The sequence below is a fragment of the Aquila chrysaetos genome, chromosome Z, assembly GCF_900496995.4.
Source record: "Aquila chrysaetos chrysaetos chromosome Z, bAquChr1.4, whole genome shotgun sequence".
Taxonomy (NCBI): Eukaryota; Metazoa; Chordata; class Aves; order Accipitriformes; family Accipitridae; genus Aquila; species Aquila chrysaetos.
Window position 1 is genome coordinate 11,876,570 of NC_044030.1, and position 27,683 is coordinate 11,904,252.

Below are 27,683 nucleotides of genomic sequence, written 5' to 3' on the forward strand. Positions count from 1 at the left end.
CTGATCGCATGAGACCCTAGAAATGTGGAAGCAATTATGGGTTATGAGGGTGTCTTTTGGGAGGGGGCAAGGGGTGAGAAAGAGTGTGTGCAATGACAATAAATGTGCAGTGCTAATGTGCATAAAAATATAGACAGAAAATTATTCAAGAATTCTGAAAACATAAATTAGTCATGCAGTGAGAAGTGAGAAGGAGAGGAAAAACCCATTAAAGCAAAATACAGATTTTAATTGAATGCTGCTGCAACCAGTAGAGTGACCAGTGGATCTCAGGAGCATGTCGCAGGTAAGAACAGAAATGTCCCTCAGCTGCCATCTGTAACTGACACCCACATCCTCCACAGTAGATCTTAAGAGCAGCCAAGTTTGCTGTTCCTAAGCACTGCAGACATCTATAACATTTCTGCCTGTGTGGGAGGACTGAAAGATGGGAGGCATTTGAGAACACCAGTGATGTTCTGCTCAGTTTCTTTCCAAACAGAAAACTCAAATTATTCTGTGCTGAACTGGGACCAGCTCTTCTTAAGCCTCTCAGGCAGTCATCCTATCAAACTGAAATTCATTCTCACATTCTCAGACTTGCTGAATGCCCTTTGAACAACTACAGCATTGACATCCTGTGTTATAGTAACAGAAACCCAATGATTTATTCAGGCAAACCCTTGATGCAGAAATATTTTAAGTTATGTACTTAGGCTAGGATTTTCTAAAGGTTAACCTGGATCACTTTGAAAGTGACATTCCTGTTGGCTTCTCTAGGAACTGTGAGTTCATTTTTTTATCCAGTCTCTTTAGGGGTTTTGAGTCATATGTTATATCAAATTATTAAGACCAATGGCATTTTCAGCTAGAGAGGTAATCACTGTAACCCGTTAGTTTTCTAGCTGTGAGTATTCTCCTTGCAAAATTCCAGATGTCATCATTCTTTCCACCTTCTCTTTAGAAGAAGAAAAATTACAGATTGCTTTACGTGATGAAAATCCTAGAATGTTGATTTTCTTCCACAACTGCTAATGTACTGGTCAATTCTCTAAACACAGAATAGTGCATATTTTTAAGGAGAAATATTTCTTCTTCAAGTCTGTGACATATCCTAGATGAAACTCTTCATACATCCTGCAGGGAGTATACATGATACTTTTAGTTTCAAGTTTTGATAGATTTTCTAACATTTTTGAAATTAATTAAATGTTTAATCTTATTTAGTGCTGCAGATCAAACCCAAAGTACAGCAACAGAACAAAGCTTCCTGTGATGCCCCATGAACTAGAGTGGACCTAAGGAATTCATCTATAAAAGCGTAAATTTGTTCAGCATTTGCAGTAACTTGAGAGTCTAGTGAAGACTATCTGCCACCTTACCAATTAATACCATCTGCATTTTTGAGGTTTCTGTGAGTTTGTGTATAACATCAGAAGCAGTTAGCTTCTACTTAAACTACTTAGCTGTAGTTTTCAATGTCCCTAATTACCTTTTTACAAAACTATTTCTCTGATCTGTCATGCTTTCATACTGCCTTCCAGCTCTGTTCCTTTGTGTAAACTATGTAACTGCTCCTTCTGCTGCAGTTGAGTTAAACTGTCATCAAAGATTAACCACCTAACATTAACCTTTCAGATCTTTAGCAACAAATACGTCACTACTTTTTTTTTTTTATTATTTTATGCTTACTATTCTTTTAGCCCAAGGCCTCTTTCTTTGGAATTCTCTCAAACTTCTAATATTTGGGAGAGTGTGTGAAAGAAATGGAGAGAGACTACAAAGTTAAGGGATGGCATGGGTGCAAAGCTCAGGAGGTTGCTTACTGCTCTCCAGCATTTCACAAGACCCACAGCTGTTGCCTCTTCAGCACTCTCAGCAAATTGAGGGCACTCATTACTTCTGAAGCTACTGAACTACTACAAAAGTTATGACAATCTTTAGTCTTTTAATTACCAAGAATTCTGGAGAAAATCAGATGTTGCTTTTTGATCTTGCTAATCCAGGCTCAGCTGAGGTCTGAGTCTCACTGAACCACATGAACACACGTGTGTGTTACTTGAATAAGAGTTTGCACCTAGAACAGGTGAGAATAGGCAAAGGGTGGGAGGAAAAAAACAGTGACCTCGTTAAAACTAATGCAGCATAATAATAATAATTTTAAAAAAAAGCATTTGTAACTGGATCAGATTTTTGATCCAGTTGTCCAGTTCATCTCATAAGCAGCAGAAAGCTTGGAGTACCAGCACGACAGGGAGAGCACACAAGAAGCTCACACTGGAAGGCCTCTTTTGATACATATGCTTGCTTGTGTCAATGTGGAGTTACAAGACAAGATCAACATCCTTTGTCCGTGGGGCTTTATGCAGGACAGCAAAGCACTTTCCACAGGCTAAAAATGCAGAAACAAATGGTTACAGCAACCCAGTGGAGGTGTGATCACTTGCTGTGCTGTGGTAACATGGCCATATACCAGAGCCCTGGGAATTTCTTGTGGCAGTCCAGTGCATCACTCTGCTGTGGGAAGGGGAGGGGTAGAAGGCCACCAGCTGCTGCCACCAAACCCCTAGGTGAGAACCTGAGGTCAGGCAGGTTCTCTGCTGCACTGCTCCCAAGTACTCTATTTGTGGCAGCTTGTGCATCAAGAGAAGACTATCCTTAAACCAAACTGCGCACAGGGGAGAATCTGTCTGCCGTTGTTCTGCAATGAAACCACTAGAGGGGAGTGTCAGAGTGCGCTGGCCATGCCTGCTCACCACCTCTGCAAACACGGTGACTATCGAAAACTTTGCTGGTCGGTTATGATCCCAGTAAGTAAGGCACTCAGACTCTCTGTCATTTAAAATGCTTTTTATTGGAGCTAACACTATAAAATGAGAATAGGATAGATAATCTTACATCCCTTTAGATGCTAGGAGCATGGAGCAGTGTAGCATTGAGCAGGATGCCAACCCATGTGCAGGATAGTTTGTATTTCAAGAGCTTAAGTTTTAACTACTGATTTCACAAATGACAACATAGTTCAGATAAATGGTATCTTTGTAATTCCATCATTTTGAAATGTCAAATGAGCCCTGGCAATGATTTTCTGAGATCGTTTTTTGTTGAAAATGAATGTTGAAAATGTGTCTTGCTAGAAAATATAACATATTTAAAAATGAAGTACTTTAACATCTCTATTTGAAATTCAGCTTGTTATCAAGACAAGAACCATCTGGAAGTTCTGAATGCCAGAATAAATAAATATTGTCAAGGATATTTGAAGCTTTCATCACAGTTATTTTTATTTCATTATATTGCTGGAAATTGCTTTCCTAAAATACTTGAAAGCACATAATTAGCAAGTCTTATGGAGCAATATTTTAACCATTGTTATTTTTTTCTACAAATGCTGCATATTTATATTTTAGTTATTATTATCAAAACATTAATGAAAATGCATGGTTTTACCAATATCTACAGTGTTATTGCTCATAAAACTTTGAAATATCTTTATTTTCCCTCTGATTTGTAGTAGAAGTTATTACTGAGTTAACGAATGAAGTAGAAACAGTGTAGCTTAAGGGACTGTCTAAGCACAGCCAACACAACAGAAATAAATCTGTAAACATAAAGTTATTTGATAAACCTCATTTCAATCAGTAGAAATTACAAGTTGGTTTTTTTCAGACCAAGAGATCCTTCTAAGAGAAGAAGCCAAAGAACTGTTATTGCACTAAGCCAGTCAAGTGGCAGTAGGCAGAATTCAGTTCATCTATGCTAGACTGGGTCTGGCTGTGTTAATAAACTCATTTGTAGTACGATGGATGGTAATGCAAATTCTGTGACTGTGTATAACTTACAGAGAGAAAAAGAAGCAAATGTAAAGTAAAGATTATTAGGTTTGAGACTACCATCTCACTTTATTCAGATCTGTTTCTGATTTCCTCTATATACAGAGAGTTGTAGATAGACCTGAAGAATGTATTACTCACTAAGCTCTCAATCCTTTCTTTTTACCAAGGTTCATATATTTATATTGCAAAATAGTCCTCATTGGTTTTCTTTTTAAAATTTCCAGTGCTTAAATGCAGAGGTGGTAATGTGCTTCTCAAATAGCTGGGATAGATTGTTAAGTCAGATAAACACCAGCCATTCCGATCCATCCATCTTTAATTCAGGATTTCCAGGCCAGCTTCTTGTACATGGCCACTCTCCAGGAATTCTGAACTTGGTGATAGACAAGTAACTATAAATGTAATGTATGATCTTTACAGTCTTTGAATCATGATATTAATGTCATGTGAATATTTGACAGTCCTATTAAGGAAAATAGGATCAGTCTGGTATTCTTTTGGCTGCTGTAGGGTCTAACAAGTTGTAATCCCTACCTTCCCTGCCAGCAAATTCCTCATTGAACACAAGATATCCTAAAACAAATCACCAGTAAAACCTCTCCAAGATGTTAGTATGTGTAGCATTCTTCTAAGCAGATAATTCCAGCCAAAAAAAAAAGCATTTTTTTTCTCTTCTCCTTCTGCCATGTAGCCAAGCTGAAATACAGTAAAGGCTTCCGTATGTTGAAACCTATGTTTTGGGTGAAATGGTCATAGTGAAGCACAGGAAGACATAACACAAATGAGGTTTAGGATTTCACTAGAAACATAAAATTCCAACCTAAAATATTTGTATTAGTTTATACAAGTATCTCTTTTATGAGTGAATCCAAACAGATTTTTTTAATTGATCTACAACCCCTTTCAAGATGAACTGGGCACACATTGCATTTTTTTTCCTGCAATTTTGATGCAATAAATAGTGAAGTCCAAGCATTTTGATGAAGATTCTTAATGTCAGTTTGGGCTGAGAGCCAGCATTCCAGAGAAAACACAGGGAAATGTTCAGGAGACCTGAATCACAACTGAAGTTCCGTGTTGGCGGTGACTTCAGCAAACATAAAGTCATGGACACATCTATGTCTTCATTGTAGCAGCATGGCTAGGCAGAGGTCTGTTTCACCCGTGTACGTAGCAGGACACTTCTCAGGCAGAAGTTGTCCTACCCCTCCAGGGACTGAGAAATTGAAGTCATAAGGTCTAATACAATTCAAGTCAGAAGGAATGTCAGGAGATCACCTAGTCCAGCCTCTAAGGTTATCTTACATAGGTGACTGTTTCTTTGCCTTGGAGTTTATACACTTCTCCTCCTCCAGGCCCAGCCATGTCTCTGTGTTTATTTCCACAGTATCAATTCAACTGCCTAAGGATCAGATGCTGCTCAAGTTCAACAAGGCAGTGAAATGGAATCCTCCCATTGCTTTTCCAGGTTTGAGATGACAGGGGCACAAAATTCAATGGTCTGAGAGCTGGGCTGCCCTTAAGACAAGTGATGATTTTTCAGAGAGGTTCAGCAGAGGTGCATAAGGGTGTTTCCACCTTGCACCGAGAAGAAGTGGGGTAGGGGGGAAGAGGGAAGGAGGAGGCAGAACAGCTGCAGCAGCTGTAGTTGCCAGGTTCAGCTTGCCTAGCAACCCCCCTTCTTAGGCAAGGGCATCTAATTCAGTAGCAACAGCAACATCAGAAGCAGCCCTGACACTTGGTGAGCTGGGTGCATGTTAGGGAGCATGAGAGCTGTCAAAACACCAGCCTTAGGGCTCCGAAGCCTCCTCAGTTTATTGGTAGGTAAACTACATAGATCTGCTTACCAGAACTTATTCCTGTGGTCTGTGCATATGGAAAGAACTGTGTATGGCTTATTGCAGTGAAACAGCTGTTTATATGAGGCAATCATTGAATGTTATTTTAGTAATGTAGAAAATGAGTAATAGAAGAATATATTGGAAAAATCAGTTGTATAATTTAATCTTATTCCATGCATACTGTGATAAGTAATTAAGCTATTCTGATGCTGTATTCTACCTGTAATAGGCTTATGCAGTCTTAGTATTATCTATAATTATATATTAACATTTATATAATTAACAGTTGTATTGTGTTATTAAAAGTATAGCAAAAACCTACTCTTTCAAAGAGTTTAGGTGTAAAAGATTAAAAGAAACAGCAGTTTGGAGCAAGGGGGGTGCCATTTTAAAAACAAACAAAAAAAATCTTTAAATCAAATGTCTCTCTGCATATGGTCCTAGAATCACCTGCTCTTCATAGAGAAAACCTTCTGCAAGACACAGATTAGTTAAGTCCCCTCAATGTTTCATGGCTAATTTCTGGGTAGATCAAAATAATATACTGATCAAGTCTGTATATCCCTTGGAAGCTGTCATTTTTTTCTCCAGAAGTTGAAGAGAGTGATATATGCCAGGCTATGTTTCTGCATTTGATTTGATTTCTTTAGAAGAAATACAAACTTCGGAGAAGGAACTCATCCTTCCCTTGTTCCCATACTGTCTTTTTTGGAGTCTATTCGTATGCTTTTTTTCTGGCAGGTGATATTAGCGGAGGGGTGGCATGATTTAGATAACAAAGACTATGACTGTTGGCCCCTGGAAAAACCAGATGAGTATAACATGCTGGACTGTGGAGGTGAGTGAGTCCTAAAGCTGCTCAAGAAAGAGCATCTCTTGCTTGGGGAATGGTTGAAAACCCAAAATTGAAGTACTCAGAATAATACCTAACTCATGATGAATGTTATGCATAGTGGAAAGCATCTGAATTGGTGACAACCTTTCTTTCTAGAGAAATAAGTGAAAGAAAACAACCAAAAGATACTTCAGAGCAATTATTTGTCCAATATTCATTGGTTCTGAAAGATTAAAAAAATAGCAACAGCTGAATCCCTTCACCCTGGAAGAAACTGAAAACATTTTATTTCTCTTTAGAAAACCAAATGCAACTTAATTGAAACAAAGCATGCCGGCAGCTCTGCACTGCAGCAAATTCTATTGAGTCATTGCTGAAATTTTGTAGTGTCAGTTCAAAAGTGGACTGTGTTTAAACACTCCAGCCAGTAAACAAAATCACTGATTCTACATGTCATGCTTTTTCACCTTGCTCAAAACTGTGTTCCATAAGTACTTAAAAAAACCCCTGAGATCTCTAATCACTTATTCCAGTCAGTTTCAAAAATGAATTATACGATGAGATAATAAAAAATAGAGTAATTATTTATGTTGGAAATTGATTTTTTGAGATTGAAAAATAATTAAAGAGCAACTGAAATATGAGAAATTCAGTTTAAATACGAGAAAAAACTTTTATACTGTAAGGGTAACCAAACAGTAGAACAGGTTGCCCAGAAAGGTTGTGGTTTCTCCATCCTTGGAGATTTTCAAAACCCAACTAGACAAGATCTAGAGCAACCTGCTTTACGTGATCCTGCCTTGAGCAACAAAGGGTTGGACCAAATGATTTCCGGAGGTGCCTTCCAATTTCAACTATTCTGTGATTTTGTGACTCTGTAACTGATAAATAACTGATGTAAAGCAACACTTTCGTTTCTGTTGTAGAAGATAAGACCAGAGACAATGTATTTCAATATGGTTTTTAGGAAAAATAAGAACACCTGTGAAACTAATACCGATAAAACACTCCAGGAAATACACTGCTGGGTCACACCCTGAGCTCAATATTACAATTAAACATTTTCCAAAGAGTTCTGTTGGAACAGTGAAATTCAAAGACTATCTAGGTGATTGTCAACTAAGACTTTTATCCCTGTACGAATTTACTATTACTTTAACATTGAAACAACTATCTACCAGAAAAGATTACTTGTTTAAAGCTATTCTTGCTAATAATCAAAGTGTGAACTGAATACAAGGGAAACTAATATGAGAAGGTTGTTTAATTAACATACATTCTTTACAAACAGGTTTAGAATGAACTCCAAGCTCTATCCTACCTTTCTCTGTGGTTCTTCCTTGTCATCTTCTGGGCATTGCTAAAAGCAAAGCAAGAGGCATATACTGTAGCCTGATTGCTGTGGATTTAACATAAGATCTTCAAAGCATTTAGATGTGGCAATATCTATCATTGAAATAAGAGTTTTGTTTATTTTTGTGAGACCTTAAAAGGAATTAGAAAGTAATTAAACTGAAATTCATGCTGACCTTTTGCCTTCATTCTCACACATTCTCTGAAGCTCAGCTCTCTCTTACCTTTTAGTGCAAATCACACTAGCATTTTGTAAATCTTTGTGTTGTTGTTTCTCTCATAGTGTTAGCATTTATTGAGGAAGATGTGAAATCAAGAGGTTATTTTACAATTTTCTTCTTTATATCTGAAAGGTAATTACATTTAGGGGAAAAAATAGCAGCTTCACTAACAGTGCAAGTGAAGAATACATTTGTAAAAACAACTCCAGAGTAATAAAAGAGTTTAAACCGGAACAAAACCACCAACAAAGTGAGATTCTCTTGAAGGGCAGGTTTACCCACCCTCTGCATAAGGGATTTGAAACTTCCTCACAAACTGAGAGCTACACACTTGCATGATGTAAGTAATTTGATGTGGCGAGAATTAAAACCTTCACCCAACAATATGGAAAGAGGTAGGTGAATGGAGTGGGAAGATTTTGATAGTGTTGTTTAAGAATATGGATTAAAAACTTCTTCTGTCTCTTATGTCACTTCATTCCCAGGCTCAGAGCAGGTAATTTGGTATCCCAGGGACAAGAGAGATGACTGGGATAAATCATCTTTCCCAATAAGAATGTGGAAATGGAAAATGACACATGTCTGAGTAGCACTCCTTCCACTGTCCTCTGTTTTAGATGTGGTATGGTTTTATAAAATGAGAATGCTTTCTTAAATATATTAGTATAAATAATTTATGTCTCATGAGGTTAAGGGTTTTGACTGAATTTCTTGTGTGCTAGAGTTGTCTGTTCTTCTTCCATAATGAGGTATGCCACAGTGAAAGCAGCTAAGAATGAAGAGAAGTGTTTATTGCCTCATCAAAGAGGAAAACAAATATATCAGGACAAGCAGCACTGCATTATACTGGGAGTAAAGACACTTCAGATAAGATGACCAGATTTCTTGTCATATTTCTCCAATTGCTTGATTTTTTTAAAGCGAGTGTCAGAATTGTTCAGTTAATGTGCATTTGTGTTTACCTACACAGCCACTAAAACGGATGACTGTTTTGGGCTCATAAAAAGCAATAGGAACAACTGATGAAAATCACTACAGAGAAAATTCTACATTTGTGTGCATCTGTAAAGTAGAAAAGTATAGCAAATATGTTAGCCCATGACTGTGTTGTTTCTAGGCCTGGAGATGGCATGGGTGCAAAGGCCTCCAGAAAAGGCTGTGAGTGGAGAATTCTTCAATGTGACCTATGCAGTCTTTGCTTCAGACAGCTTTTATCAATATGCAGTGCAAAATGGAATCCTTTCTCACAGGTATTAACTCCAATAAAAATGCTTTCATTGTCATGATTATATGGGGATTCTGTGTGTACATTTTCGGTTACATAATTGGAACACATATTCTGGGGCTCCTTGCTAATTCTTTGCATCTCTTTAGGTCTCTTTTAGCTCTGTTTGCCCTGATATTTTCCCCTCTGCATTGGCTTTGCTCTCAGATAAGCTGTCATGGCATGCTTACCTGCATGGTCAAAGATAGGGCACATCATCCTGTACCTGTATTACTGTCTCAGTGCAACTCTGAACATCACAAGGAATTTACAACTGAAGTTTAAGCACAAGTCCCAAATTAACTATGTCTTATACTCATTTTAATCATAAGTGTGTTTGAAGTGCACAACATGGATATGAAAAAGAGGCTGGCCCAACCCTGAATCCACTGAATTTAGTGATGAATTTCTTCTGATTTCTGTGGGATTGAAATCAGTCCAAAAGTTTATATAGCAACTGAGAGATTGTGTTGATAACTATAGACAACAGAGGTTAAATACGAAATGTTTATGGGTACAACTCCAGGTCACTTAGAGGCTAATAAGCCCTGATTTTACAGTTTTGTCTGTACATAGCAGTTCTCCATCCATATACAGCAATGTCTGGGACAGATGTTGCAGCTGTATTTCCCCACTTTCTGTGATGTGCTTGGTTAGTGTAAGAGAGGTTTATGGAAAGCATCACATTTTTCTCTGCCAGTCTGACTGTTCACATTGCAAAGTTCAGACTGTAAAAGCTGTTATCCAGAGATATTTTTTTTCATATTGAAAGATGACCTATAATCAATTTGCAATGGTAAAAAGTTGATATTGGATTTTGATCATCTATGTACTGTGGTTACACAGTTTTGCAAAATTTGTTTATCACATTTTCTGAAATTTATGGCTAGTAATAGTTCCAAGAACTTAACCATAAAGCAGTTTTTTTCACTGCTTGGAAATGAATCTGTTTTTCTAGTCTTACCAGGGAGACCCACTTCCTTAAATCAGTAAAGAATTTGGAAAATTCTGCTTTTTGTGTACTCATACATATCTTGCACACAGAAACAGATGGTAAATATTTTAAAAGAGAGAAATTGACTTCAGCAAGGCCTTTGACACTGTGTCTCATGGCATACTCCTTGAGAAACTGGCTTCTCGTGGCCTGGATAAGTGTACTCTTCACCGGGTGAAAAACTGGCTGGATGGCCGAGCCCAGAGGGTAGTGGTGAATGGGGTGATTTCATACCTTGATTTCAAGTTACTAAAAAGGTGCATAGGCCCTCTAGGAGATAAGAAGATTGGAAAGGAAAGATTGGAATGGGCAACACAGGGAAAATAACCAGCAATGTCTGAGTTCAGGAAACAGAAACTCCCCTGGGGAAACATCTTTTCAATCACTTATAGTTACAGCTGCCCACTGATAACCCCAGGGCCAGGGTGAGACATTAGATTAAGCCCATCAGATGCGCTGGATTGCACAACCTGGCTGATTTAATTAGTTGCTTCAATACGTATTTACAACTGATGTGAATTAACCTCTTCACTGCATGACTGGATCTCATTGTTAGAAGTCATGTTGCCTGGTCTGGCAGACTGTGCAGCCTGGAACATCAGCTCAGCAAGCAAGGTTAAGCCATTGGAAAGCACCTTTTCTTAAGCAGAGATGTTGTTCTACCTGTTACTTAAATACTAATATATTCATTCTTTCTCTAATTCATGAGGGTGTATGGGGATGCTGCCCAGTCTTCAGAGACAAAGAAAATCTGAGTTTGTTACAGTGTTGGTCTCCTCTGGGTGAAAAAAACAGAACAGAAAAACCCACCACACATGGAGTTTGCCCATCTCCTCACTCCTGTGTGCTCAGAAGTTTTATTTAGAGACACAAAATTCACATGCCAGCTGTCCCTTGCGAATGGTTAGTGGCAAATGCAACTCACCGCAGATAAGCACTCCTGATATTTCCTTCTTATGCTAGCTCTGTCCTTACACAGGAAAAGCCAAACATGGCACCTTTCGTGTGCACAGGAGGTTTTGGGATCAGAGGGATCTGCAGTCAGTGTTGGTAAGGAGAGGTGTGGGACGAGACCAGGAAGCTAAGGACATGCCTTGTTGTTCAACTTACAGTCCTGCTATAGCATCAGCAGACCCTGATGAAAGGGTAAAAAAAGCAAGGGGTTGAATTCCGCACTGTCAGTTCAGACTCTGTTCAGGAAACTGAACATGTTTTATAAATATGCCTGTGTAGGTACTTTAACATGTTGGAATATGTTGGGCTTGGTTAGTGCTAAAAAATACCTTCTTGATTCTTTGTTACCTTTGTTTTCATTATAAAGTAGTTGATGAGTTTGTCTTTGAACAATGAAGCTTACCTGATAATTTTGGAACATTTAGACAGTTTTGTTGCCGGTTGCCTTTTTTTAAGGTCAGTAGGAGGACACGAAGTACATTGATGCGTAACAATTAGGGTGAGTCAAGAAGGCAAACTGGAGATCTAAGTTGTTGATTATATTTCATATGTCAAATGTTCTTCTGAAAAACAAAAGGCATTAGACATGAACAGGAAAAATATCTGTACTCTCACACCATGCACAGGTTAAATTCTACGTCGGTCGCTTCCTCTTCACATATTCTGTTTAATGAAGGCCATTGTTTAAGGTTAAATAGATTAGTTTCACACATCTTGGAAGCCATGGAAAGATGAAGAGCAGCAAACAGATGAGATGCTCAGGAGAACCACACTTTCTATTTCTGGCTTTGAGGCTGCCCATCCCAGTGGCATCTCTCTGCCTTATGTTCCTTCTGAAAAAAGTAATTAATTCGAATCACTTTTTTGGTAAAACTTTTGTCTTAGAAGACATAAAACCTCCACACTGAGCCGGTGCAAGAAGTCCATGATCTTTGCCTGTCACAATATAACCCTCTTGCAGCTTCTGTACGTGCAATGGTGGGCAATTTCAGAGAGAAAAAGCACAGATTATGTCCCAAATTAACAAATGTTTTTCCACCACTGCTTAAACTGGAATCACTGATAGCATTTTGGAGTTAGCATTGCTCTGGTGTAGCAAGATCCCTTTATAACTCTTGCCCTTGGATGTCTGTACTCTCATGCAGGCATAAATGCACAAATGATTTATGCCTGATTCACATTTTTAAGGCACGCCCAAGAAATTAGAGAAGAAAGCAATAATCCATTGAGCTGCCTGCCATAAGCTAGCTGAGGCTGGCTCATGGGTGTACACCAAGACACCAGATCATCCAGTAAAAATTAGATGGCCTGGGACGTGGTGGGAAACCTAGCTGGCTAATTTAAGCTAGATAGCTAACTCTTGGATGGCTTATATTATGAGACATGATGCCTGCCTTGGTTCTCATATGTTGGCCTAATCAGTTTCATACCAGAGTAATTCAACTTATCCATGCAGGTGTGAGAGGAGAATGAGGTATTTAAATAGTTAAAGATTTGTAAACATGGAGTATAAAATAGGTGCTATCTCGTGACTTTTAATTGCTGTGTTAGCTGTGTGCTGCTTGAATGCTTCATTCAAGGCTTTTAATAGCAGTAAAAGACATCATCACCTTTGTTGAGAGTGAGATAAATATAATGACTGCTAGCTACACTGTAGAGTAAGAGTTTGTGGCCTCTGTCCTTCTTACTTGCACTTCAAAACTTTTACTTTACTATTTTCAAGGGAACATTGTGTGAACTTAGCAAAAACCTGATTTCAATTTGAGTTTTTCAATTTGAATTTGTTGGGCCCCGTTCTGTTTAATATCTTTATCGATGATTTGGATGAGGGGATCGAGTGCACCCTCAGCAAGTTTACAGACGACACCAAGTTGGGAGGCAGGGTCGATCTGCTTGAGGGTAATGTAAGGAGGCTCTACAAAGAGATCTGGACAGGCTGGATCAATGGGCTGAGGCCAATCGTATGAAGATCAACAAGGCCAAGTGCCGGGTCCTGCACTTGGGCCACAGCAACCCCATGCAGCGCTACAGGCCTGGGGAAGAGTGGCTGGAAAGCTGCCCGGCAGAGAAAGACCTGGGGGTGCTGGTTGACAGCTGGCTGAATATGAGCCAGCAGTGTGCCCAGGTGGCCAAGAAGGCCAACGGCATCCTGGCCTGTATCAGAAATAGTGTGGCCAGCAGGAGCAGGGAGGTGATTGTCCCCCTGTACTCGGCACTGGTGAGGCCGCACCTCGAGTGCTGTGTTCAGTTTTGGGCCCCTCACTACAGGAAAGACATTGAGGCGCTGGAGTGTGTCCAGAGAAGGACAACCAAGCTGGTGAAGGGTCTAGAGCACAAGTCTTATGAGGAGCAGCTGAGGGAGCTGGGGCTGTTTAGCCTGGAGAACAGGAGGTTAAGGGGAGACTTTATCGCTCTCTACAACTACCTGAAAGGGGGTTGTAGTGAGGTGGGTGCTGGTCTCTTCTGTCAGGTGGCTGGAGATAGGACGAGAGGAAATGGCCTCAAGTTGAGGCAAGGGAGGTTTAGGTTAGATATTAGGAAAAATTTCTTTACTGAGAGGGTTGTCAGATATTGGAATAGGCTGCCCAGGGAAGCGGTTGAGTCACCATCCCTGGAAGTATTCAAAAAGCTCGTAGATGGGGTACTCCATAACATGGTTTAGTAACATGGTTTAGTGGGCATGGATGATGGTTGGACTTGATGATCTTGAAGGTCTTTTCCAACCTAAATGATTCTATGAGTCTATGATTCTATGAATCTATGCAGCAGTTTTTCAAAGGGATCAAATTTGCACCTCATTTTAACTAGAAGACTATCTGGTTGACTCATAAGCTTACAGTGGCTGACCCAAATATGGCTGAGGCTGGCAAGTCAAAGTATGGGTGTCAGCATAATCAGGTGAAGGCCATGATGAAGATATTGAATAGAAAATAGAGAATACAGGATAAATTTTAAAAAGCAGCCATAAGGACAAATACATGATGGAATTAGGCAACAGCTTGCTTAAGTATTTTTTAAACTCCCAGCATGGAGTCAAAGGCCAATAGATTTTAATATTTTATCTGTTTAGATGCCTTGAGGATTGACAAATTTGCTTATCTCAAGTTTCAAGTATATCTGTGCCTTTGTAAATCTGGCCATTAACACAATCTATGTCAACCAGATCCCCTATGTATGTGTTTATTTCTTATAGTACAGTCTTCTGTCTTAAATCTGCTTATTACTGGCTAGTTCTTCTTTCATTAAAAACAAACTGAAAAATAAATCCTGGTGCTCTGGCATTGCTTTATAGAGATCCATCACAAGTGCATAACATTTAAACTAAACCCTACAACTACATCTGGCTCTATCTACTGAGTAAACCATGTTTGCAGAAAATTATTTTATTTTAAAGCCAAGTTTATTAAGGTGATAACCAACTGAAAGTGTAACTGAGGAAACAGTGGGAAAAAGTGTTGCATCTCACATTTTCAGGTAACTACATTAGTCTTTCAGGGATGAAATTTCAAAAGGCCCACCTTGTTTTGCAGAACGGTCTGTTCATAAAGTCCACTTTTTGCTATAAATTTTTGGTTTGCAGAATTGTATCTGATATTATTGTCCAATATAGTTATTTTCCTTGGCTGTTCGCATTGTAGAGCAAAGACTGGAGCTCAATGATATGTATGAATCACCTGCATAGATAAATGTGTATAATTGAAAACACTGAGAATAAAAGTAGCCAGGGACATATATTTCTGATAGTGGAAGTAGAGTAATGGTATCTTGTTCTGTGCCAGATGTAGTGGTACCAAGTAATCCCATCTGGTCATCAAGTCAGTCTGGGGAGAGAAGTGGATGTGAGTACCTGCTTGCAGCATAGTATCTGCCAGAAGTCCCTACCACATGGCAGTAGACAGTGATCCAGCTGACAGCAAGCTTCATTGCTCTAGAAGTGCTTCAACCAGAAGCAAAACAAAAGAGAAAGAAGTGGTGTAACTATGTTTATTTCACTGCATATGTTTTTCCTGCTAATTTTTCTGTGCAGGATAAAGAACAGGCTTTCATGTGCTTGTTGCAGTTTTGGGAAATGAGGAATGAATATAAAAGTTTCTCTTTCTGCTGCTTGGCTAGCAATGCTACTGCTGCAAAGGAATTCTGTGAGGAGCATGAATGCCCTGCCAGCTGGAAAGATGCAAACGGGGAGAACTGCTGTGTCTACCACGCCAACATTCACTCCTGTCCTTTGGCCTTCATGGTTAGTATAATGGTGCAGCATCATGTGCTCTGTTCTTGCTACTGAATGAGACATCATTGTAATAACCAGGTTCAAGTTTATGATGTCCTGTGATTACAATTAGACCAAATCTATAGCTCACTAAAACCACTGTGGGAATATCTGTCAGTTTTAGAATTTTTTTGCACTGGGTGCTGAGGCTCCAAAGCAAATGGCTGGATTTTTGGACAAGACGGTATTCGGAGTCTCTCATTATTAGTGGGGCCAGTTTCATCTCTTTGCAATTACTTGGCTTAGATTTCTGTACAGTTAATAGAGAAAGAAAGACATATAATTTCTTTCTAAAGCAAGCAGGGAAAATTGTCAGTTGGAAGTGTTACTGTCTCTGCAGCTTATAGAGGGACCCTGAATGATTTGCTTGAATTACTGAAGTTGAGTGGGGTAAGTATCACTGATTACTGAAGTTGAGTGTGGTGAGTATCGCTGGCTGTGACTTGTAGAACTGAAGCCTGTATACACATGTCCTGAGAAGGAATTATTTTTCTGTAGTATATCAGAGCAAAAAAAAAGGAATCCAAATACATAACAAAATTTGTTCATGCAATGTAAGCAGGATCCATTCTTAACTTGGCTGTCCCTCTTTGAATGAATATTTAGTCTTTCTAGTTGACCTCCCTTCTGGCAACCTGACACATTCTTTGTGATCAAAGACGGTGTAATAGAAAACCTAGTGTACACGTCTTGTGGCTATTTCATGTACCCTTCTGTGTGAAGGCTTAATGTCTCCACAAGAGCTCTAGCTTACTTCTTAGCAGTCTCTTCATAAGGAGCTGTTTTAGTAATGACTCCCTGGGGGCCTTAGCTGATACCACGACTTTGGTTTAAAAGAGGAATCCCTTCTGGAACCATCACATCAAAACTTTTGTCTAGAACCATAGTAAAGAACTTCAACATCCCACCACTGCAGTGACCTCTCCATTATTTCTTACTTTCACAGTTAGTTCTGCTTGGAATTAAGGTTTGGAAAAGGTGAAAGCATGCAGCCAACATGCATCATCTGGCTTCCTTGCAATACTGTAAATATTTCAGTTCCTGCTTAGGAGAAGTCTAAGCAGGTTGGCTGTCATGCAGCAAAAAGGCCATGAGTATCATCGCATAAGATTGAACATACACTTCAAAGCAAGCTTTTTCCATTATTTGAGAGGAGGTTTTGTTGGGGTTTTTTTTGCAATGTCATGATTTCTAAATGTTTTATCTTGGTTAACATGAACTCCAGTTCTTTTGATTTGGTCTATGTCTTACAGTGCATTGAAAGAAGTGCATGAAGAAATATCTGGAGTTAGGAGACAGACTTAAGCCTTTCAAACAAACAAAAAAAATGCAAGATCTTCAGACAGCCAAAATAATGCTCTATGGTTGCAATTGCTGGGAGGTTCACATCTTAACAGCTTTACTGAGAAATGCTCTGCAAACAGGCACAGAAGAGATGCCTTCCTTTCTCATTAAAGAAAAAAAAAAGCTGCCTTATCAAAAGTGAAACTGCAATAAAACCCCTTTAGAAAAATATTAAAAATGGGATATGATTCAGGTTCTGGTTCTAATATAGCAAATCCTGAAAAAGTGTATTAGCTTCATAGAATTACTGCATTTAAAATTTGGGACCACATTTTGGCTCATGTATTTTTAAAAATAACAATATTTGTGAGATTTTAACTGAGTATAGGCACAATTTCTTCCCTCTTATTTTATCTTTTATCACAGAACAGTGTTGCTTGTGCTTTGTCATTTTAATAGATTTGGTTATAAAATATCACTTTATTTGCTCTTAGAGAACACAAGTCATTTTAAGAAAGTAAAAGAGGAGGAGCTAGTATTTTATTTTGTCATGGTTTACTGACATAACCAATATGTCTGATAAAGGGTAGAGGAGGAATATGTGGTCCGTGGATCCCAGATGATGGCCAGATATTTACTCACACTTTGTCTACAGCTGGCAAAATGAGCCAAAGAAACTGGACTGCCAAGGTAAGGCATATTTATTGCATACAGGATTTTACCTAGTTTGCTCTTTTCAGAACTTACTTGCTAGTAGTTTAGTGCAGTTCATGTACGTGTTCCCCATCTCATTTATTTGTCAGTGTTATGTGTGTAAGTGATGCATATGGCTGAGTAATATCAATTCCCAACTGACTTGAGTTGGTAGTAACAGTTTTTCACACTACTACTCCCTAGGTAGTAAGTAGAAGTAATGGGGATTGGAGGGTAGACAATATCCTCATCTGTCCATTTAAGACCTACACTAACAATATATTGCACTACTGACTGGAGGGTGTTGCAGGTTAATATGGTCATTAGGGGGCTTCTACCCAGCAGAAGTAACAGGGAAGCAAATGTGACAGAATGCACAGGCTGATAGCCCTGCTTGGTGAAAAGAATACAAACCAGGAGGGGAATTAGACCTGCCTTTCCCACAAGAGTTGTGTCTCCTGCTTCTGCGTGTCTCCCCAGTCAAGAATACCTGTCCTTCCTGATTCTGAAAAAATGCATGCATTCTTTTGCAAGACACCACAATTGGACAATTGTTGGTACAATAGCCTACTGTATGCAAGTGAATTTTTGATGCTTCTGCTTTGTTCACTTGTTTGGCAGGTTGTCTTAGTTCATGTGGGTGTGACTTCTCTGATCGCACACGTCAGAGTTGGAAGAATGCAAGTTGCTCTGGAAGCAAAAACCACAGTCCTTCCTGCAGTAGGTATGACATAAAATGAAGATGTGAGGGAATTGCCTATTGACTGCAAATCCCAATGCTTTTATCATTCATGCATGGTTACCAAGAGCAAAAGGGACTCCTATCCCCCTCTTACCATTGAAAATGCACAAAAATCTTCCTAAAATTCTTCTTCACATAACACTGAACATCTGTAAAACTGTTTGAGCTTCTAACCTATGTATGAATCTAGAATAGTAGGAAGCCACACTTGTCAAATAGGTAAAGTCAAATACCACGCCAAATGGCTGCAGGTACTACAAGGCTTATCTGCAGTTGATGGGGATGTGAAAGTATTCTTCCAGCTAGTATGTTGTGATGATCTGGACACTCTTCATCTGAAGGGGACCAGGCTAGCCTTAAGCATACTGGAAAGGTAGAAACCCATCTTGGTTCCCTTGTTCACATTAAAATTCAGTTGTTCCCAGAGGCATCAGTCTTTCATTCACTTTAGTATAGCTGTATGCAGGGAAGCAGAAATAACTGTAACAATTCTCTTAGCAATGTAAAATTTAAAAACTGGAGTTATTTAATAAATTAAACACACAACCTGAAGAAAAGTATTGGGTAAAATAGGAATGTCATCACAGTACTTTTGTTAGCTACTCTTCCGGAAGTTTGAGAATATATTTCCCAATGTTATGAAAAAAAAAAAAAAAAAGAAAACCAAAGCAACTCCAGTGTGGATGGAAATACTTAGCTATAGAATTTGCTATTCATTTCAAGACAGCTGCAGCTGAGTTTTCCAGGAAACTTACAATTTATCAGAAAAGAAATCTAAAATATGCAGCTCTACCCCTGAGGCAGAAAGTGACTTCTGTGATTATCCTGGTATTATCCTGGAATCAAATGGACTGAGGTAAAATTATTACTGAGCAGTGCATTTTTTGTTGTTGTTGTTGAGGCTTTTTTCAAAAAGGGTATTACATAATGACAGAATAATACCTTCAGTTCATCTCAGAAGGCTGAAGTACAGCATGATATTAGTTAGTCATAGAGGTAAAATTGAAACACCATTCAGGACATGGGAGAAGGAGTTTTGTCCTTTAGGGCTTTTGTTTTAAATCACACTTGATACTGCTGGTAATTTTCATAAGACCTTGGAAAAAAAGAAATCTTCTTGAAGTACGAGTTTCATTCTGCAGTATTCAGTGCCTTCTGCTGCTGCTGAGGAAGGGTCACTGGTTTCTGAAGATCTCAAGGGCTGGATTAAGTACAAAGAATAGAAAAGACAATGCCTGCCTTGAGGAACTTTAAGTCTCAGAAAAAACAGATGGACAATGAGAAACAGAGTAATGATGAAGTGATTTATACACCACACATGTCAAAGGCTCTGATGACATTAACAATTTAATCTGATCAAAGACATCCTGTATTACTTTAAAAATTCAGATTATTCTTTTAGCTGCTTGGGTGCTATCTCTGGACTTTTGAAAAATTTATTCTTTCTGGTACACTGAGGTTTCCCAGATCAAAACCCCTGTGTTTAAATCTGAATACAACCTCGTGGAAGGATGAAACTGCCTTAAAGTATTCTGATATGTGTTTCTTTTTCTTATCAGTCTGTGGAGATGGCTTTTGTGAGGAAGAAGAAGGCTGCTCTATCTGTCCAGCAGATTGTGGGGAATGCCCACTGTCTGCTGATGCTAGGATAGCAATTGCCTTACCAATATGTTTAGTCTGCACTGGCTTCATTTTGACAGTAATGGTAAGTATCCTGTCTCTCCTCTTCTATTTCCTTTCTCTTACTTCCATGATTTGGTTAGCTAGAGTAGAGCTCTGTCTTAGTAGAGGGATAGATTTTCTTCTGCATCCACAACCTGTGTGCTATGGAAAAAAGCAGAAGGAAGGGAAACAACATTTTTGGCTTCTTTATGAGAGGAGTCTCATTGGGCTAGGAATTTGCATCCTGTAAGACAGAAGCCTGAAGAGGAATGTAACAGAGAGATGGATATATAATGGTAAAGGAATAAGAGGTTTTTCACAACATAGGAACTAGGTGGTGCTAGTAAAGTAAGAGCACTTTTTGCTCAGAATAAAACTGTTACGAAATTAACTGCTTCAAAACCCTATGGAGGCCAGAAGTATAAATGAATTAAAAAATAATTTGGCAAATTCATAAAGGGATTAACTCCACCACAGGCCATTAAATCTCAGAGTCCAAATACAACTTATAATGGAAAACAATCAACTTGGGATATTCTCAAAAGAAATAATAAGAAGAGGATCTTTCCTTTTTTTCTGTGTTTTTTTTTTTTTTTTAATTTTATTTTATTTTTTAATAGGCTAATTTACTTAGTGTAAGTGAACCATTTTGGTTCAGTTTAAAGTGATTAATTTTACTTAACTGTTATCAATTATTATAACAGACTCATGAAGGAAAAACAAAAAGGGAATGAGGAGAGAGGAGTGTATGAATATGGGAGAAATAGTTTTGGATACCTTTGAATAAAAATGCCTGTATAAAGAGGAGACAGCATGCTATTATGGCTTATTACTTCACAGTGCTTCTGGGAAAGAGGATCTACATTCCTTATGTGTCTGTATCTTGAAAAAAAATATGTTTCTGAATTTCATAACAAGGATTTAGCAGGTGAATATGGCAGTTTTAGAGTCATTATATTGACTATGTACATAAAAGATAATTTATTTGGTGTTTGGCCTATAAATCCTGTAAATCGACAGGCTCCTCTTTCCTCAGGGATTCCTTCTCTTTCAATCTTGTACTGCAGTTGCAGTGAGCACCTGAGGTAGGCAAGAGCACTGAGGGGGAATGAGCAGGAGAAGGCTGATGGCCCACTGAGTAAGGTACTACAGGAGGCCTGAATCACAATTAGGTGTCTTCTCTATTCTGTGCCTCTCTGTGTGGCTTTGTGAGTGAGGAATGGAAGCACTGTTGAAAACTATTTGAGCATTTATAATCCACAGGGCAGTTGTGACAACGTGTTTATAGTAACTGTCCTGTAAAACCATATGATCTGATAGAAATGTATAATTGGACAGATGAGAAGTTCAGACAGTTTTAAACAATTGGCATTTTAGAAAGAGCAATGGAGTTTCTTGGCCTTGCATAGGTTTATCTAAAGGTCTTTTAGCAAAATTTACCTATTATTTCTGCTATTTTTTGTAGGTTTTGAGGTTTATTTTTTTCTTCTTGCATTTCTGTATACTTCTTCCTGCCAAATTCTGCAGTAGCATCTTCTTTTTTTAATGTTTTATTTAGGTGATAAGTAAACAAGATAGGAAAGATCCTTTTACCTAATTCAGTAATTAATATAATGTAAAAGGAACCATGTGGGAAACCAATGCCTTCTTTAATCATTCAAGCAGAGGAGAGGATTCCTTTGATATCAGTGTCTCTAGCAAGCCTAGTGGTCACCTCCAGCTAATATGTCTTTTTTCAGTCATACCTTTGCAAAACAAAATGTAGCTGATGTTTTTTCTCAGAAACATTTTGAAATAAATGGGATTACTTAATTTTGATTCGGTGAGCTCTATATTTGTCATAAATTTCTACCAAAATATTGACACAATCTCTGCACCATGTTCCTTGCATATTATCTGGGCTCCTGTTACCTGTTTCCATGAATGCATAATTCCTAATATTAAATTCCACACTATAAAAAATGGTATAATGATGGTAAAATTCTGCTTTGGTTTGATATTTAGCATTGACTGCAGCTATAACAACTATATAATTTAATCTGCTGCTCCTCTTTCAAAAGCATATATTTACACTTTCTACGTTAGTTTTGCATGTCAGCTCTACAGGAAATCAGCTATTAGATTGATGCCTTCTTTACAAAGTAACCACAGAATCCCTACTAATATTCTTTATGCTAGAGTATTTGACATAATATGACCTTATTTTGGACCGGGGGCTAATTCTATTACAGGATATAAGATGTACTGCTCCTTACCTTGGGGCTGGGATGTAGTGTGTTCTTGTCATGCACTTACATAGCATAGGACATTTCCGTCACATGAGGTGTTGTAAACCACTCATCTAATGTCCAGGTTGACATGTAAAGGTAGTGCCTAAGAAGTATCGACAATAATGGAGAGTTTGTAGCCAAGGCAAAATATAACATGTAATTAGATTCTAGAACATAGATTGTACAGTTTTTAAATACTTATCAGATGCTGTTTTCTTTTAAGCCTGTTATTAATACTCTTGGTTCTAATATTAGTCATAAGATACACGTTGGATGCTTAAACAGCAGATTTTGTTTGGATACTTATAAACTTCCATATTTGAAAAAAATAATCTCTGGTTTAATTCCTTTGAAGACAGTAAGGCTACATCAGGAATTAATTTGATTGGGTTTTGTAGTGGTTTCAATATCAGAAACAAAAGATGTTTTGGGATGAAAGCTGGATTATAGACTTCACCTGCATCAAACAAGGTTAGTAACTTGTCATTTTGATACTACAATCAGTTTCCTTAATGATGTTGAGAAATAATCTCAGTCATAAGTACATCTTCATGTTTTAAGGGTCTTATAAAAGGTGAACCAATTTGTGAAAGACATAGCCAAAATTTCATCCCTGTAACCTCTGTGAGCTGATCACTGATATTTTTGTTTATTGAAACTTTAGATGTCAAAGTTATTTTAAATAGTTTCCTTCTTTTTTATGGTGATCTGTCAATTAAAAAAGACAGGCCTATCCCAAAATAAACAGCTAACCTCTGGACTTGGACAAAATAAATTCCAGTTGCTTCAGTGGATGTATCATTCTGTATAATTGGTCTCATTAAGTTGCACACATATAATGAGGGATATAATGAGATCTTCAGTTCTCTCAGTGTATGCTATCTGTGACAGACTTGCTGCAAAATGTAATTCATTGTGGCCAGAGCTTTTTTCATTTTACCTTCTGGACATAAAATATGATTTAATTGGTTCTAATTAAACATGTTAAGAATAAAATCAGATATTATTATATGCTTTACTATGCTGCATGTAAAATAGGTATAGATTATTTACTCTGCTGTTCATTGTTTTAGCATTCAGAAGGAAAACAATGCCTAGACCCTCTGAAAGGGTAAATCTGTAGAAATCTGCTTAAGTTGATAGGTCTGTGCTGGTGTATACTCTCTCAATTTTTGTCTCTGTGAAGAATTGCTAGAAAGGTGTCTGCTTTAGCTGTGTTATGTCATTGTGTTGCTAGTGGAAGTGTCAAGACATTCTTGTGTTAATATATAGTAGAGAGACCTTCAGCTTTGGACTAGAATATTAATTTCTGTGTAGTTTTGATATGATATCTGTGTTGCTGTAAAGAACAGATGTTGGTTTAGAAATTAATTTGAGTACATAAACCAAACCAAATTTCAATCCAGATTTGTGAAAACAGAAATGGAACACTCAAGGAAAAGTGTCTTTCAAAAAGAAACACGAGAAAATTTTCAGCTGATAGTGAATTAGAAGAGGTCATAAACATCACAGAAGAAGATAAACAATAGAAAGAGACTGAGGGAAATTAGAAGCACGATCAAAAAATAACACATTAAAAATTAATTTGAAAAATCCTAGATGAAAGACATAGTTTTCTTGGAGAGGAGCCTATGAAGCAACAATACTGTTTAAGACCTAGGAGTGGTAATTAACAACTTAAGGTTAATAAGCACTGATAATGTGATGAGATTTGAAAACAGACAGTATGTATCCTCTGGACAGAGCTGTCCAGAGATACCCATAGTTGCCTGAAATGTACAGTTATCTAAACTGAAACACATCAGCAGTGCTACACCCAGGGTATGTAGCCTGTACTGTGAAAAATTTGCTTTATTTTTTCAAGATAACTCCTTTTTTGGTGCATTGCACCATATATAAAAATATATATATATGTACACTCTTATTCTCAAAGCTATCTCAGGGATCTCTAATATATTTCTGGGTGGAATGCTGTAGAAAGACGCCAAATGTCAACGCAATTTTGGACTGCATATGGATAATACTGTGGTGTGGGAACACGGCAGTCCTGATGCAAGGTGAGATGCTGAACTTCCTCAGCAACACTTTATTGGATATTCATACCAGGGAGAATTGAGGGTTTCAGCAATGCTGAGACTAGTTGGCTAAATCTGGGTTTTAACTGGAGATGGTGAAATGATATGTAATGTGATGTTACCTTGAGCTGGTCAACAGAGATGAAAAAACAGAAGTTAGGATCATTGATTTTTTTTCATCTGACTGTATTGTTGCTCTTCTCTGACTTCCCTCTAGTGTCAGAATCACTTCCCACATCCTTGTACTTTACAGTCTTCTAGGAGCTCCAAATAGACTTGTTAAAGTATGGCACAGGGCTTGCTCTGCTTCCCTGGGTTCTGTCCTCGGCATCTAAGTAGCAGCAAGGGCTAATCATCCCAAGCACAGAGATATGAAACTTACACTGAAACCCGGGGATTAGTGGGAAAGATCTCTGGCAATGAATCACCTCTGGAACTTTTTTTACTTTTTATGGAGCACTCACGTTCCAAGCAATGGCTTTCTGTCTTAAGTGTTAACAAGATCAGACAAGATGCAAAGATTTGGAGAATTTGCTATATTTTTCTGCCTCTGGAGTCTCTAGCTGGGCAATAATATGCATCTTCAGGTGCCTTTTCTCATCCCACATCCCATTTAGATCACGTAGTACGGACAGCAACAGGAAGCATGATGAGTGCTCCCCCAGCACACAGTGACTCCAATGCCAGCTGTATCACTGCTCTGAGCTCCTGCACAGCAGCTGCTAATGTGTCCAGGAAACAGTACTTCACCCAGACTGGGAGATAGTAAGTCAATGTATTACTTATTTACTGCAGTACCTACTACACCATAGTTTCACCTTGCTTTCCAGTTCTTGCCACTTTACTGTTGATAGGTAGTACAAAAGCTTCCATTTCTCTTACTAGGCTAAATCCAGTAAGTTAGTATCATCACCTGACTTCTGTACCACATACTGACTGTGGAATATCTTATATGCCAGGCTTCTGTTTTGGTTGTAATTTCTTCTTTTCTCTTGGGGAATTGTTAAAAGGCTGTGGCTGCATAATGTGTCTTGCATCTGTCCATGAATGGCCCTTACTGTTCAAATATATTTGGAACCAAGGCTTTTATGCAGCCTTTTTTCTAAAATGCAGGCAGACCACAGCTAGGTTCTTTGCACTAAAGATTGGCATCCTATACAATAGCACATTAGAAATCTTGTCCTTAAACCAGCTGATGTGGCTGAAGATACAGAGCATTTCATCTCTTGATCACATTATAAAGGTGCACATCATATAACTACAGGAGCAAATAGTATAGCCATATCCTGCTATCCAGAAAACAATTTTCCCATAAAAATAATACAATTAGGGGGTAGGGACAGAACATGTATGAAGATAGAAGTAATACCTACCATTTGAATACACAGGGAAGGATCCGTGATTTGCAGGATAGAGGAGCTTAGGATCATCGGCTGGGCAAGCAGCTGCCTTATCAGCACAGATCAGTGTTCTGGAAAATCGCAGCCACTTCATTGAGTGACAATGAGAGACACTGTGTCCAACACAGATCTTTTACAGTGAGCATTTTTGCTGCTTCTTTCTGAATTATGACATTTTCATCATCATCATATTCCTCAGATGAATCAAGGTCAAACACATTCATCAAGGGTGAAAGATGTAAGAATGGGGCATTCAGTCTCATTGGCAAAGCACCTACATCTGCTACACCACAGACCCCATACTCTGTATTTATATGGTGGGTATCACTTAAATTCCTGCATGTATGTCCGCTGTATTCCTTTATTCTTCCATGGAAAATTGCTTTGCTGTCTATCAAACTCAGCTGCTTCATCGCTGAGAATGTTTCATCCCATGAGAACAAAAGGATGTTAAATATCAGTGGTGGTTCTCCAAAACAGTAGGCAGAAGCAAGGGATAGCAGGGATGTGTTTCACTAGCTCTGACATTTCCTGTAAAGTAGTAGTAGTAATAATACTATTCCATCATCCAGCTGCCTCAACTGACCGTAACCTCATATGTTCCAAATGTCACCCACAGATCAAGAATGCTTGAATATAAATGCTAATGCTTCCCTTATCATAGAAACAGGGCCCTGTTGCCTGTCACGTACTCAGATTCAGATTTACACCCACATATGGGCATGCTTAAATTCTGTGCCTCATCTTGAGAGATATGAAGCTGCCTACTGTAGAAAAAAAATCCAGCCCATTTTTGTAGTCTGGATGGATTATGAAGTTGGCCTAAAACTCTGTGAACAGCATTTCATTCTGTTTCAGTGATGGTAGAACAGTGGCCATAAAGAAAATAATGAAGAAAGCATTCTCGCTGTCCAAATCCATACGTAAAGAAGTAAAGCAAGTGAGGTAAGAAGTGAAACCTGAGAAGCCTATGTCATTCCATTTTTATGCTGGTTCTTTAGGGGTTACAATCTGTCCAAATGTGACTGTAAATTCATATTCCTCTTTCTTTCAAACTTTGTTTTGACACCAGATCAAAATCTCCTTATGCCAGTTTTACTTTTCTATCTACATTGTGAGACAAGGCACTTGGTCTTCCAGTTACCTTACAAAAAGCAGGAGGGACATCCATGAAAATTGCTGGTGTGTTGCGATTTCTGTTGATTTTCACAGGGAACTTGACCATCCCAATCTCTGCAAATTCATTGGAGGTTGCATAGAAGTGCCAAATGTTGCCATCGTGACAGAGTACTGCCCCAAAGGCAGCCTGAGTGATGTTCTACTCAATGAAGACATTCCTTTGAACTGGGGCTTCAGGTAGAAAAAACCTTTTGAAAAGCTACATGACACAAACTGTGCTATGTGCTGTTTAGGACAAGATTTTAATTTTAGATAAAGTCCTTGGATAGTCAGGCCTACAATGTGATATGGAGAGAATGATGAAGAAAGAAAGAAAGTGAATTCAAATATCCAACCCAACTTGTCTTCTGGATTTTTGAGCAATCATATGGTTAGCGCTGGTCATGCTAAGCCAATGACTTTTCAATCCACCTCTAGTTATACTGCAAAACTGTTTTTAAACCTTTTTTCCCATGTAACTTCATTTTGTTTCCAAGTATCTTGGGCATCTCCATTTAATTAAAAATCACTAAATCTCTGTTTATGAGCACATATTGGTGAAATGATTAGCATAACTACAAATGCAGTATTATATTTACCGATACAGAAATTGAGCTCACATTGTCAATGAAACTTCCACAAAACAATGACATTGTTTATTGAGAATAATCTTCTTGGCATACTCTTTCTACTTCTGCCTTATGTTTGCCTTCAGCAAAGAAAAGGAGTATAAGGGAGGAAACCCTCCAAATCAAGCGAGAAAGTTAGTGAAAAATTGTTTCTCTTGTAAACATTTGAAAGTACTCTCAAGGATACAAAGGTACTGGGGATTTCTAGAAGAAACTCAACTGTCTT

General features: G+C 38.3%; 1 protein-coding gene across 1 annotated transcript in view; it reads left to right on the plus strand.

Moving 5' to 3' along the window:
• Positions 1 to 5,543: 5,543 nt before the first annotated feature.
• The window catches only part of LOC115336875 (atrial natriuretic peptide receptor 2-like), a 38,929-nt gene continuing 16,789 nt past the window's right edge, over positions 5,544 to 27,683 (plus strand). Inside the window, exons 1-12 of the mRNA XM_030004566.1 lie at positions 5,544 to 5,635; positions 6,398 to 6,494; positions 9,183 to 9,315; positions 12,239 to 12,247; positions 15,391 to 15,514; positions 17,414 to 17,518; positions 18,143 to 18,245; positions 19,823 to 19,968; positions 22,594 to 22,666; positions 24,888 to 25,035; positions 26,529 to 26,615; positions 26,883 to 27,026. Of these exons, the coding sequence (XP_029860426.1) occupies positions 5,570 to 5,635; positions 6,398 to 6,494; positions 9,183 to 9,315; positions 12,239 to 12,247; positions 15,391 to 15,514; positions 17,414 to 17,518; positions 18,143 to 18,245; positions 19,823 to 19,968; positions 22,594 to 22,666; positions 24,888 to 25,035; positions 26,529 to 26,615; positions 26,883 to 27,026 (1,235 nt within the window). The 5' untranslated portion in view covers positions 5,544 to 5,569. The remainder of the gene's footprint in view (positions 5,636 to 6,397; positions 6,495 to 9,182; positions 9,316 to 12,238; positions 12,248 to 15,390; positions 15,515 to 17,413; positions 17,519 to 18,142; positions 18,246 to 19,822; positions 19,969 to 22,593; positions 22,667 to 24,887; positions 25,036 to 26,528; positions 26,616 to 26,882; positions 27,027 to 27,683) is intronic.